At 43.5% G+C, this 13704-nt stretch overlaps 1 protein-coding gene and 2 long non-coding RNA genes across 3 annotated transcripts in view; 2 read left to right on the top strand and 1 right to left on the bottom strand.

Annotated features, from left to right (window-relative positions):
- The window catches only part of LOC115380944 (NACHT, LRR and PYD domains-containing protein 14-like), a 148769-nt gene that overhangs the window by 52644 nt on the left and 82421 nt on the right, over positions 1-13704 (bottom strand). The window contains exon 5 of the mRNA XM_030082261.1: positions 4457-4466. Coding sequence (XP_029938121.1) covers positions 4457-4466 — 10 coding nt within the window. The remainder of the gene's footprint in view (positions 1-4456; positions 4467-13704) is intronic.
- Positions 3697-7866, top strand: LOC115381828 (uncharacterized). The gene is made up of 3 exons (XR_003930463.1): positions 3697-3905; positions 4624-4681; positions 6078-7866. It is a non-coding gene; the product is annotated as an uncharacterized LOC115381828 (long non-coding RNA).
- Positions 8617-11875, top strand: LOC115381906 (uncharacterized). The gene is made up of 3 exons (XR_003930482.1): positions 8617-8732; positions 9113-9295; positions 9727-11875. It is a non-coding gene; the product is annotated as an uncharacterized LOC115381906 (long non-coding RNA).

The raw sequence follows: 13704 nt of genomic DNA, 5'->3' as shown, positions 1-13704 counted from the left end.
ATCTGGACACGCCCACCTGAGGGAAACAGAAGGAATGGGGAGACAGAAAACAGGGCAATACTGCCCCCATGTGGTGGTCTAGGTGGAGGACGTGAGCTGCTTGGTGGGAGACTGAGTCCCAGCAGAATGGAGCTGCTCCTCTTTTGGAGGCCAGGCTTCAGGGGATCACTGGAAAAGAGCAAGAGGCCACTGGAGGTCATGACCCCAGAATATGACCGGATGAGCATCAGACCGTGCCATCCCCAGTAATCAGCAGCACCTAGGTGATCTGAGCCCTTCAACCAAAACCAAACTCAGGAACCTTGAGGTGATGCTTGACAACGCGATGTCACTAGATCACGACCCAAAGCAGCTGGTTAGAAACTGTTTCTTCCAGCTGTGTAATATCGCTAAGCTCAGACCCATAGTATCAAAGAACGAGCTGGAAAGGATCATTCATGCGTTCATATCCTCGCGGCTGGACTACTGCAGCAGCCTGTTCACTGCCTCAACCAGAAAGAGCTGCTCGTCCTCAGTGCGAGGCTGCTGACCAGCACCAACAGAAGGTGGAGGCTCCCATCTCCACCTGGAGGTCCCACATCACACCAGTGTTAAAATCTCTCCTCTGGCTTTCTGCTGTGTTCCGTGTCCAGCTTAAAATCCTGGTGCTGATCTTTTGACCCCTACACAGTCAGGCTCCCATGTTTATCAGAGACTTAATGACACCCTACAGCTCGGCCTGAAGCCTGAGGTCGTCGGATCAGAGCCTGCTGATTATCCTCTGGACTCATTTTAAAACTGGGGGGACCGCTGGTTCACATCTACCACGCCTCGCCTCTGGAACCAGCTTCCTCCAGACCTGCTCCCTGGATGCCTTCAAAAAAACACTTTAAAATGTATTGGTTTCTGAAGGCATTCTGGACTCTCTGATCAGCGTTGTCTTGGCAGTAACATATACTTTGTATATGATTTCTTAGTGATTTGTTTTTATGTACTGTGCTATGTTTTGATCTTTATTTGCTTTTTACCACTGTGAAGCACTTTGTGATGGCCCATCTAGGAAAAGCGCTTTATAAATAAATTTTGCTTACTTACTTACTTTTACTTACTTATAAGTGATCACAATGAAAAGGATAAAACAGACTCAGACTCCTTTAATGTCATTCGCTCCACTTCAGGATTAGTGTAATATTGTTTCTCTGATCTCAGTGTAAAAGTAAAAGCTAGGAATAAAGACTAAACATTAAATAGTGCTTAAATATAGAAATATACAATATTATATTATATTATAAATATGCATATATACGTACACGTGCACACACACACATCCCCTATACATAAACACACTATATAAAAACCTATACAAGAAAACTAAAAATGCATGCACAAAAATTGCACATGGGGGTGGGGGGTACAGGTAGTGACAGGAGAGTGGTGTAGGAATGTGAGGATGTTTGAGTTAGGGCTGATGATTGGTGGTGTGATATGAGGAAGGAGGCCGGTTGGAGGGAAGTGTGTGGGTGGAGAGTGAAGTGAAGGTGGGCTGGGAGGAAGGTGTGGGAGGGATAGGGGGTTGTGATACCCTGGTACGTGGCTGGAGCACTGGGGTGGGGCGATGGCTGGTATGGTCATGGACCTCTGCCTGAGTGGGTGGGATCAACTCTTTGGCTCTTGGGCCAAAGGCCCAATGCTCTGCCCTCCCTGGGTGCCTGCCGGGGTTGGTGCCTGCCGGTCCTTCTCTCCTGGGGCCCGGGTCCCATGGCTGCTGGGGGTCCCGAGCAGGGCCCTCCTCTGTCCCCGTCTGCAACGGTGCTTCAATGTCTGCCTGGGGTGGAGCTGGGATCTGGGGCCTGGGATGGCTGCTGATTGTCCAGGCCCTGAGGGCCTCTCTGGCCTGCTTCTGGTCTTCTCAGAGGGCAAAGGTCATATATGCATGATCAGTGTCACATTTGTATGATTGTGCTGATGTTTAATCACTCTTCATATTCTGCATGTGGACTCTGTCACCTTGCTGTAGTGTGGTGGGTCAGACTAATGACTGTCTGTATTCGGTCTGTCCTGATGCCCCAGTTTGTAATTTGATACCTGGATCCTCAGCTTGCACGCCCCAGATAACTACCAGCTATGTTTCAACAACACTCCAGCCGGTCGTCTGGAGTGTTGGTTCTAATCGAAGGGTCTTTGTTGTACCTTTGTTCTCTCTTTGTTCTCTCCACTCTTCTTTGTTTGTTTGTCGTTACATCATGTAAGATATTTTCAGAGTAATCAGGGAATAATACCACCCAAACACCATGTGAAACTTGTCATAATATGAGACTTAAACACAGATGCAAACTCAGAGAGAAGAGGAAAGATTCCTTTGAACAATACTTAAGGCCTATTAATCCTCCTTGTGAAGACGAACAAAGTTTGACTGCTCAGGGGGTCCTGCTGGCAGAACAAACTTCACTTGCCCTGCCTCCTCATCCTGCACAAACTTTCTTTGGATAGGTAGTCCACAAACTCTCCTGTGATTGATGAGAATTTTCCTGCTTTACATTGGCACTTTCTGCTCGGTGTAGCACACTGAATTGTTTCTATTGTTGAGTTCAAGGCATTCACCTAAATGCTGGGGACACTAATAAGCTTATGCTTATACGAATAAGCCGCTGTTTGCAATGACACTGTGTCTGGGAGGATGGACAGAGTGAGCTCCTTTCATCCCCACATTCCTCATGATGGAATCCCCGATGATGAGTGTTGATGGAGTTGGATCCATCATGGCAGGGGAGGACAGGACATCCATAAGAAGCAGGGGCCAGCACTCGCTGTGGCACTGCAGGCCTGCCCGGTCCGGCAGATGAGTACTCTGTAGGTTCCAGGTGGAGCTGACCACTGAGGCAGCGAAGATGAGGATCCTGGTTCCAGTCGGGGAAGTGGAGACTCAACAAGCATCTCTGCACAGCTTCCTTTACATGTTACTGTGTGAAGCAGAAGTCGAGGTCATGGACGACAGCTGCTGATCTGAGACTGCAATGGAGCAACTCCGCATATCACCAGGAAGCACCAGAGTGGACACTGTTTTGGCAGAGTGGAGAGCTGGCTTGGTGTCCACCAGCTGATAAGGAGCCACAAAGACTATGTCCTGGGATCATCACCTCAGCTCATGATTGCTGGCGGCTGGGTGTCAAGCAGGAGGAAGACCGCATTCTGGAGGGATCCGGGGTACTGTTTCCTGTCAGGCCGATGAGAGGGAAGACACAAACAGTTTCTGCTATCATCACGTAAGGAAACAGGTTGGTAGTTCCCAAATAGTCGTCTGTCCCACATTTAGAAAGTGCTTTGACTTCAGCTGTTTTCATTTTGTTGTTAAATTGACCGGTTTGAAGGACATGTCCTTGAAGGACACTTAGTGTCCAAGGTTCAAAGGGTCTGTTTCATTCATCTATTTGTTTTTCATTGAGCTTCAGCTTCATTTATTCATCCTCCATGTTTCAGTTTGAACATTAGCAGAGCGAGTGGTAGTGGTGAGTAGACTGATCTGAAATATTGACATTTTGATATTGGTCGGTGCTTGTGCGCTACTGAGTTTGATTCTTGAATTTCAGTTTCTGTGCCCCCCTCTGCTGTGCTTGCCGCTCTACCTCCACTCATGCTCACTCTGCCCTCTCTCCACCCCTCACCCCGGCGTCACACCAAGGCTTCCAGATACATGGCGGCAGATAAGAGAAGGAGTGTCGTTTGGACTTATCTCACAGCTGCAGAGCAACAAATAAGTTTCTGTGGCAACACCACAAATTTATTGGAGAAATGAAAAAAAAAAACTCAAAGAAAACTGTGAGGTGCAAAGTGAGGGAGGAGGAGAACAGTCCCCAAAGCGACTGGAGCCTCTGTACTGAGACAGCAGTCTCTGGCAGAGACCTCTCAGCAGGACCAGCAACATCCAGGTGCGTGTTTTATAAAAGAGGAAGTTAGATTCACTCCGTTACTTCATGATGTTTTTAACTAGTGTAACTAGTCGTCATCGCCATAGTCATCATCTTTTTAGACTGATTAACTGTCTTAAATGTGAATATGTGTGACTTTCATAATCAGGGATTGTCTTTATTTTTTGCAAATAACTGTCTCTCCTGAAAGGGATTTTATATTGATGATGATCAAGGTTCAAGGTTCAAGGTATCATCAACCTTGATGATGTATTCATTGTTGAAATTATGTTTATTGTGATATTGTTTATGAACAAAACTTTTCTCAATTCCCAGTTCCGCAGTGATGCTTCAGTGCAGAAAATTAATTTACGCTGCAAATATTGAGTCAAATTTATGCATAAAGTAATATTCATTACTCTAAATTCTTTATCTTTCATTTTCTTATGGGACTAACTCAAAAAAATGGAATAAATTCATGAAATCATTCAAAGATCAAGAAAATGTTTGTTTTGTTTTGTTTGAGTCCGATTTGTGCCTTGCTGATGCATTAACTTTATAAGAAACGACACTTTGCTCTCCCTGAACAAACATAGATAATCTGCTTCTCTCAGTAAAAAGTATCGAAAACACTGACTTTGTATTTTCTTGGTTTCGGTTCACCTCAGCACAGTTCGACCCAGAGTGTGTCTCACAGTCTGACCCCTCCTCTCCACATCTGCTCCTCCCCTCCCTTTAGATCAGCAGTGTGTTCACAGCAAACAGAGTCCGGACGCCTTCTGAGGATTTCTACTGATGTGAGTAGAAAACTGATGCTGACAGCTTGATGAGGACAGGGCTCACTGAGGGGTTTTATGAGAAACACAGCAGCTGCTTTACTCACTCACATTTTCTCTGTGTCCACAGCAGCTAGCATCAGCTAACAGCTGGGTTTTCACTTCTTTACTTTCACTGAAGAAGACTTTGACCCAATTATTCTACTCTGTTTCATTTGGAATCCTTCCCGTTCCTGGTTTTTCTTCTCTAATTTATTTTTTATTAAACATATAGGAACACTTCCACAATGGCCACAGGAATCACACTAAGGTTGACAATCAACAAGCTGGTTTATTCTTTGAAATTGGTCAAAGTCTACAGTGACAGCACCAGAACAACAACACTCTGAACTCTGACCCGCATCCTCCCGATCTCTCACAATCACGACCATCAACCTTCCCAGCATCCTCCTGTTCTTTGCCCCACCCGTCATACAAGCCATCATCCCATCACTGTAGCAACAAATACAATTCAATTCAGCTTCATTTATATAGTGTCAAGTACAACACAGTCACTGCTGCACACTTTTACAAAGAAATCCACAAGTTGAACATGAGCAAGCAAAAGAGACTTTGGAAATGGAAAATGTCCTTCTAACAGGAGAAACCTGCAGAACCAGAATCAGAGGAGACTTTCTGGAGAATCAGAGTCAGAAAAGAAGAATTTCTGTCTATCCAGACTAAGAGGAGATTTTCTTCAGAACAAGCCTCAAAGGAGCAGACTTTCTGATAGCTCTGGTCTCATGCTGACTTATCACACCATCCAGCCCGGCCACGTTAAACAACATGGTGAGGGGGGCTGGATTACATGGGCGACTTAAAGCTCTGGTAAAGAAGTCCAACACGGTGTCCCAGAGTGGTTATGACATGAAGACAACAGGTGGAATAATGTGACAGGTGAAACAGTGACAACAAAAACCTTGAACTCCAGAAAAGGAAAACGAGCAAAGTTTGTCCCAAAGAAATTGTTCAACGTGGATTCTTTGGTTTCGGTTTATTATCTTTACTTACACTTTTCTTTCCAGCAGCCTTGACCTGCATTGTTGAGTTTGAGGGGAAGAAAAGAATTCAGAATAGAACTCAGAATTTGTGCCACTTAAATGCTTTTTATGCTTGAAAATGTTTTTATGAGATGATCTGAAGAAAGTTTCCACTTTCTGCTTCCTGAAAGATCCTAACTAAGACGTGGACTGAAATTTGATCAACTAGTGTTGCCGTGGATTTAGGACTCATCTGTTGGATACAAAGAGAAGCTGTAGATTTTACTCAGTCAATTTTATATGATACTTTTCAATTTTTATTAAAGTAGATTTTCAGTAAAGTAAAGTGACAACATTTCAGGACTTTCTCCGCTGAGTAACTGCCTCCTCTTTCACAGATCTCCCAGCTGAGGATCACTGACGTCTCCGAGCTGCAGAGGGCAGCAGCTCACCAGCAGAACCAGGAGCAGGAAACCAGAGGAGGGTCCAGCTTCAACCCTGCTGAGCAGGAAGAGAAACTCTTTACACTCTAACTGTTGTTGAGAGGAGAAGATGTCTCAGCCACAGACCAGAGCAGACTTCTTACAATATTCCCAGCAGATCACACTGGATCCAAACTCTGCAAAGAGAAATCTGTTATTATCTGACAGGAACAGAAGAGTCACTTTAACATGGATGGTTCTCCCTTATTCTGACTCAGACTCAGAGAGATTCACTGAATTGCCTCAGGTTGTGAGCAGAGAGAGTCTGACTGGACGTCATTACTGGGAGGTGGAGTGGAGAGGAACAGGAGTTATTGTAGCCGTCACCTACAAGAACATCAGCAGAGCAGGGGTGGGAAGGGAATGTGAATTTGGACGAAATGACAAATCTTGGGCTTTAGGTTGTAACCTTGCCCAATTCTTTTACAAGCATGACAATAGCGCAAAAATCCTCCCGCGTCCCTGTTCTTCCAGAGTGGGAGTGTACCTGGATCACACAGCAGGGATTCTGTCTTTCTACAGCGTCTCTGAAACCATGACTCTCCTCCACAGAGTCCAGACCTCCTTCACTCAGCCGCTACACGCTGGGGTTAAACTAATTGGTCCTGAAGGAGCCTCTGCAGAGTTCCTGAACCCTCAGTAGTGGACTCCCTTCAGATCTGCTTATGTAGTTTTCTGAATGAGCCGCCACATTTTCTGAACTGAGACAGACGATGAGATTTCTGACAGGAGGATTTAAAACCAACAGATGGTCCGCCGTCTTCTAAGAGACTTTCTATGTGGACAAAAAGATGAGTCTGTCAAACTGTCCAAACTGACCTAAACTCTCCAAAACTGACAACCTGAACGACGCTCTCCAAAGGGGAGGAGGCGGAGGAACATCATGTGACATAATCTTACTCGCTGCACCTTTAAACCGGTGATTCATGTATTTGGGGTGAATGCAGCCATTAGCAGGGCTCTTCTGAATCTAATGTGTTCATTTCAGCTGTTTTGCAGGCGTTGATTGCTTCCTGGTTTTGTGTAGTTTGAACTGTGTTGTGCTGCATGGTAGGTTGTGTTTTGTAGCTGTGGCCTTAGTGAAGCATGCTCATCACATGATCTCTGCCAGTGTGTTTAATCTGTGGTAGTTACTTTTAGCGGACACTGGATGGCAGTGATGGTCTTAATATGACTGAAATTTCTCTGAAATCTTCCTTATTTCAGCTCGATTTTGTCCGTCAGTATGCCTTATTATGGTTCAGTTTCTGATAAGTGTTCTTTATTATGCCAATGTTTCTGTTCAGTATTTTTCAGTGTCTTATTGTGCTAACATAATATGATAAGAGAAAATAATTTGTATACCTTCTGTATGTTTAAACAGATCACACACAAATACCATCAATGTGCAATAGAGAGCTGTAGAGAAGAGGCGGTGTTGGAAATCAAAGTTTTCTCTTTTCCAGCTCCTGAGCAGTCCCCAACGTGCTTTAGGCCAGTTTCTCAACTGGTGGGTTTTGGGTCCTGAACCTGTTCTCAGTGGGTCAGTCACTGGCCTTTGCCTGGGTCATGGTGGACATGGTGGAGTAAACATGGTGCTGTCCGTGGTGCTGAAGTGTCAAATTCATAGCAGAACTTCAGATTTTGAATGCCTGATACACTCAAAAGAATACACACACACACACACACACACACACACACACACACACACACACACACACACACACACAAACGCACAAAAGAAATGTGTCCCTCACCCCCCTGCTGCGACTCCATGTGGCTTTAGAAAATAAATGATTATTTCATCAAAATGCTTTTTGTTTTACTTCCTTACTTTTACAGTTTAAAACTTTATTTCACACCTTAGATCGCTTTGAAAAAAAATTGTAAATGCATCACATTTTTAGTGCATAATTCATGTTTACCCACCATTAAATTTTGGTTCCTGCCATCAAGTAATGCAATCCTGGTTGCGGCGGAACAAATTGTCTGCAGCAGTTCTGAGTGGGACCGCATTTAGAGGTGCGCAGAGAAACGTCTGGAGTTTTCTATGCAATCTATGGTCTGGAGGAGTTTATACGTTTTAAAGTGTGCAATAAGAGCAGAATAACACAAGACTGACCTCCTTTGTGATGAGATGCAGCCAGTGAGGTTGGAAAATGTCCATTTCTCTTGTTTGAGTGGTGAGTACAGACACAGCCTGACATGCTGCGTGGCTAAAGGTGCTAATATTGCTAATGTGGCTAAATGTTCATGTAATGGCTAAAGTCAAATGATTCTGTTATAATTACAATTTCATCTGCACGTTTATGATGTTAAAAGCTTCATTTATAATTAAAATAGTGTAAGTAATGTGTTGTAAATGAGAGGTTTAAAGGTTATTTGAGAAATATTGTTAAATACTTTATAAATAAATGAGGTTCAGGGTTCTCAATTCAAATTCAGCCCATTTTGAGCTCTGTTTCCGGCTTGGGTAGTTCATCCCCATCATCAAAACGTACGTTCAACGAAGTTCCACAAAGTTCCAAGCAGTCGGCCTACTCTGGGGACGTGTGTCGAGGAGGACTGCATTTGAAGAACAATAACTCTATCGTAAGTAACCTGTTCACTGGACTGCTGATACTGCCTGCTTGTAACGGAGTGATGAGATGTAGTTCATGTTAAATGATATGACCGGAACACAGCGGTGGATTGTTGATCAGGAATTCCAGCTTGCAATAGGACAAACAGATCTAAGTGCTTTTCAGGTTTACTTTGAATTTTCATTGTGCATTTTCTCCTAGGAAGTCTCACCATATCGACCTGCTGTTGCTCTGTAGTTTCATATGATGATTCATATTTTTCAGTTAGTCACTTTGAAAGATTGTATCTAATCCTTTTTATTGTAAATGTGCCAAATAAATTGAGTTATCTTAACACTGGCTATGAATACATTTAACTTCATATTTGTGTTTGCATTTCTAAACTGTCAGGGACGAGGCGAAAGACCAGATCATGGCGAGGTTTGAAGGGTTCAACTCCAGAAAAAGTCAGGTCAGAAGAAACAGCGGTGGAGGCTGAAGATGCTCCGGGAAAGGCAGGAGAGGAGATGGAGGCAGAGGCTGTGGATGTCGAGGTGGAAGAAGGTCACAGTGGAGGACAGCACCAATGAGAAGGTGGAGTCAGTGGAGAAGCCACATGAAACAGGGTGAAAGAGAGTCTCTGGATTCTCCACCTATAGATGCTCTTGAAGCCAGAATGGTCGTCCAAATGGCTTTTCATCACTAAAGGAACCACCAGTTCCCACTACCGCTGCTCCGTCTGCAGCAAGAGAACTCCTGTGGCATCAAGACCAGAGAGACGTCAAGACAGGAAGGAGCATGGAGCCGAAGAACAGGCTCTGAGCTCAACTCCCAGTGTTGCTCACTTTGATTCTCCTGCGGCTTCTGTTGGAGGCATGAGTGTCCAGGAGGCCGGGGTCCAGGAAAAAGGCTGCTGACAATGTTTAATTACATTTCCTTGAGATTTCTGACAATTTCCCTTGAAAAAAAAAAACCTACAGAATGATTGAATGGAGAGGTTCTTTAATGTGTTGTTTCCGTTGCAGGTGAGGAGAGTTGAAGGAAAAGTGGCCGTTGCCATGGTGCAGCACGATGTTCCACAAGGAGTGTTCCAAATATTTCTCCCTGGCTCAGAACTTCAAGATGTCAGCACCAAGACAACATGCATGCATAATCATCATCATCAGATGGTGCCTCATTTTAAAGATGAGAGAGAATCCCTTCGCTCTCATTACAGATGACTCAAGTTATTCAGGTGTGTGATTTGTAGGTCCCAGGAACGTTTTCTCGGTGGAAATGCATCAAAATGTGAGTAGAGTCGATACTGTCAGTGGAAACACGTCATGAGTTCTTATTTCAAGACAGAATCAGAATCACTCACCTTTCTCCTTTAGCTGTTTCTCTTGCTCTTATGTTTCACTTTCCAAACTGAACCCAGAGGACGTCTGCGGCTATTAAGACAACAAAGGTCTCTTTTTTATGTAAAATTCTAGTTTTGAAGAGTCCGGGGAGGACATGAGCGCCTGTCCCGCCTAACTTCATCACTAAAGAATTTGATCCCCTCTGAGAAATGTCCAGTTCGATATAAAACTTCTCCCAGAACACCAGATCCCTTTGGTCGGTCCTGGTGAGGGGTTTTACTGAAGGTTTCCCTCTCCTGTGTTAATGTGGTGTGTGCAGACGTCAGTCGTGTGCTGTGGTGTCTTACCTCTCAGGAGCTGAAACGTCTCTCGCTTCTGAGGAACCCTGACTCCATGTACCAATCTAGGTCTTACTCAGAGGAAGTAATACCACTCCATCAGAGCTTTTTCAACTTTTTATGTGTTTTTATTCAGTCAAAGCATTACAAATTAGCATTCAAGAGAAAAACACCAGAATAAATGAATGAAAATCAAAGAGAGCTGAGTTTGTGTTGGTTTCTACACGTCTTAAATTTCAGACTTGTATTGTTTTGAATCTGGAAAATTTAGGTGGGAAGTAGAATTTCCACTCCACTTATCTGTTTTTAAACTAATTTTGGGTGTTTAATTCAATCTCAAAAGTTGACCCCAGAACGTTCCTCTTTGTCTGATTCAAAGTTCAGAGGGCTCCCAGCAGGGGGTGGACTCTCTTTTGGAAGAGCGAGCGCTCCCTCTACTGGAAGACAGAGCCTTCATATCGGGTCTGAACATAGTTTGCTCTGATGCATGTGTTCCTGTCTCGATACCAAAGAAACCAACTCAGCCTCAGTTCTCCACAAAAAAAAACAATAGAACATTCAAAAAAACTTTATGCTTTCGACCCACGTGGGATCTGCAAGTGAATTCTTCACACCAACCAATCAGGCGAGATGTTAGTTCACAAAAGTTACACTCAGTTCAACACCCGCAGCAGACTCACCACATCCTGTCAACTTTCTGTGCAGTAAGCAAACTTTGGTTTGTAAGCTGGCAGTGTCTGCATCTCAGTCAAAACAAAGCTTTATTGATTAAACAATCTGCATGCATGGGATTGTATATGAGCAGGATTATGAAATGATATTTGATTAAATGAGCTTACATGATACTACTTCTAAACATGAAAGAGTAATGAATGAAAAATCAAAAGTAAAATAAAAATAAAAATCAATTGAAACTTCCACTGTGACTTGCATTTGCACATTCATTTGACCTCTTCTGACGACACAAATCTGACTGACTTCAAAGGTCTGAAGCTGCACAACATGTTTCCATTTTTGTGAATCAACTTTCTGGTTTTAATTCTGCAAACAAACCGTTTTCCAATCCCAGGCAGATTCTTTGAAAGCAGACTTGATTTCTTTAATCCAGTCCTGGATATGTAGACACAGTGTTCATGATACACTGGCTCCATTTCCATTACACAAAACAAAACGGATATTTTCCAAATCACAACAGCAATTTGCAGGTGTTTCCATTGAATGGCGTTGAGCTCATAAGTTGTAAATCTCGTACAATCTCGTCCTGCGAGACTCCGCTCAGAAAAAGACGGAGATACAAAACATTTATCATTTTTCTTATAAGACTCGGCATTTTGCTGTTGTTTGAAACCAAGGATGGGTGTTGTATTTTCCTCTTCAAGAAAGTGTTAAAATATTTCTGTCCTCAAACGCACCGCGCCATCTTTACTCGCATGAACTGGTCACATACAGTGTTGCCAGATCTGACTCTCTGTTTCCAGTCCAAACACAACATAAAATCTGCCCAACTCAATGATAAACTCGTATTTTCATCATAAAAATAATACTCCGTAAGCACACAGCTTCACCAAATAAATGACGACAAAAGGAGCACAAACAGGCTCCTCAAAAAACCAGCAGTCAGACGACAGCTGACAGACTGGTTCTCAACCACTGAATCACTGCAGCTGCAAAAAACATGTATCCAATGCAAAGATGATTCATGAGCAATCAAACATCTAAATCCAGCTGAATGTAATTATTAAAATCATTTTGTCAGCCCAGCGTGTTGAAAGAAGCCCAGCAGGGCAGAAACCTGCAGAAAATACGGAAGAAGTGTTTTCATTACACTTTTGCGACATACTTGTTCATCGGCTTGCCTGAAAAACTGCATCATGAGAACGTAAAGCTTTTCAGCAGTATTTGGGAGGTTTTTGAAAATGTAGGTGTTTCCATTCCCAGCTTTTTATTAGGATATTTCCGTTTTGCACATTTCTCGTGAGAAATGGAAACACAGGCACTGATGGAATACAAGAATCATTTGATTTGTTCAAAAAAGGAGCTTCACTTTCACTGAAACAAAGCTCTGAAGTCTGTCATTTTTCTCAATTGATTCATGGAGTCAAACACCATCTGTCTTTCTCTGGAACAGATCTGCAACTGTTTTATCAGTTTGAATTTCTGAGTCACAATCAGCAGCAGATAAAAAGTGAAGAAAAACAACTGGAGCTGGACTTCAAGACTTCAATCCGCTTCGAAAACTAATGTGGAAAAAGGAGATGAGGAGGAGATACAGTCCACACACTGTGATGATTCTGAGTCACATCCAGAGGAACCCTGGTTCGATGCCGGACTGCTCTTCACACTGCAGCTCTTCCGGTGGTTCTTCTGCCACTGACTGATGAAGCTCCGGGGTCCGTTTCACAAAGCAGGTTCAACAAACACTGAGTCTCACCCTGAACTGAGCTGATCTACTCTGAGACAGGAATCTGAGGTTTCGGTTTCAGAAAGGCTGATTTGAATCAGTTTGATCAACTGAATAGTTTCAGAGTCGAATAGTCTGATACTGCATCATGCTGCTTTCGCACACAAGCATTTCTCCTCATCTGTATTTATATATATATGATAGACGGATATTTATGTTTAATGTCTGACATTGCATAAAACAATGTCATTGGCTAAAAAGAACGGAACAGGTTGTATATGTAGATAATGGACTATGCTGTGAAACTGTTCTCCTTAAAAAGATAATTTTGTGTAAATGCCACAGTCTGATAACCATCTCCTGATCAATATTTACAAAGGTTTGTCGTGAAAAACCTGCTGTGGACCAGGCTAGTTCCAGACTGTTACTGGGGTAACTGACTGAGAGGTTAAGTTACATCTCATTCTCTGGATTGTGTCACCTCCCTTTGTGAAACTAAAATCTCCAAGTTCACCTCATTTCAGGGCGAACAGACGAAGAGTTTTCACAAAACCTGCTTTGTGAAATGGACCCCTGCTCTTGGTAGATCTTCTCAACACACTGCTCTCAGTTGTTCTTCCAGCTGCAGAGAGAAGAGAGGAGATGATCAGAGTCTCTGTGAAGCAGTGAGGACTTCAGTCCTGTTCAGAGCAGCAGTCAGCAGCTCAGAGCTCATGAAGGACCACCACTGTCACACCAACACAACAAGCCTGTGGCTCCTCTGATTGGCTGACTGTGTGTCCTCTGCTGTCCAATCCTGAAGCTGCTCAGCGTTCTCCTCTCACAGCCTCACTGAGAGTCAAACACTGGATCTTTGTTCTCACACTGACTGTGTTTAGTCCAAACCTGCTGAAAGCAGCATGGACTCACTCCAACCATCTACTG

This window comes from Salarias fasciatus, chromosome 3 (assembly GCF_902148845.1).
Source record: "Salarias fasciatus chromosome 3, fSalaFa1.1, whole genome shotgun sequence".
Classification (NCBI taxonomy): Eukaryota; Metazoa; Chordata; class Actinopteri; order Blenniiformes; family Blenniidae; genus Salarias; species Salarias fasciatus.
This window is presented reverse-complemented; position numbering and strand designations above follow the sequence as displayed.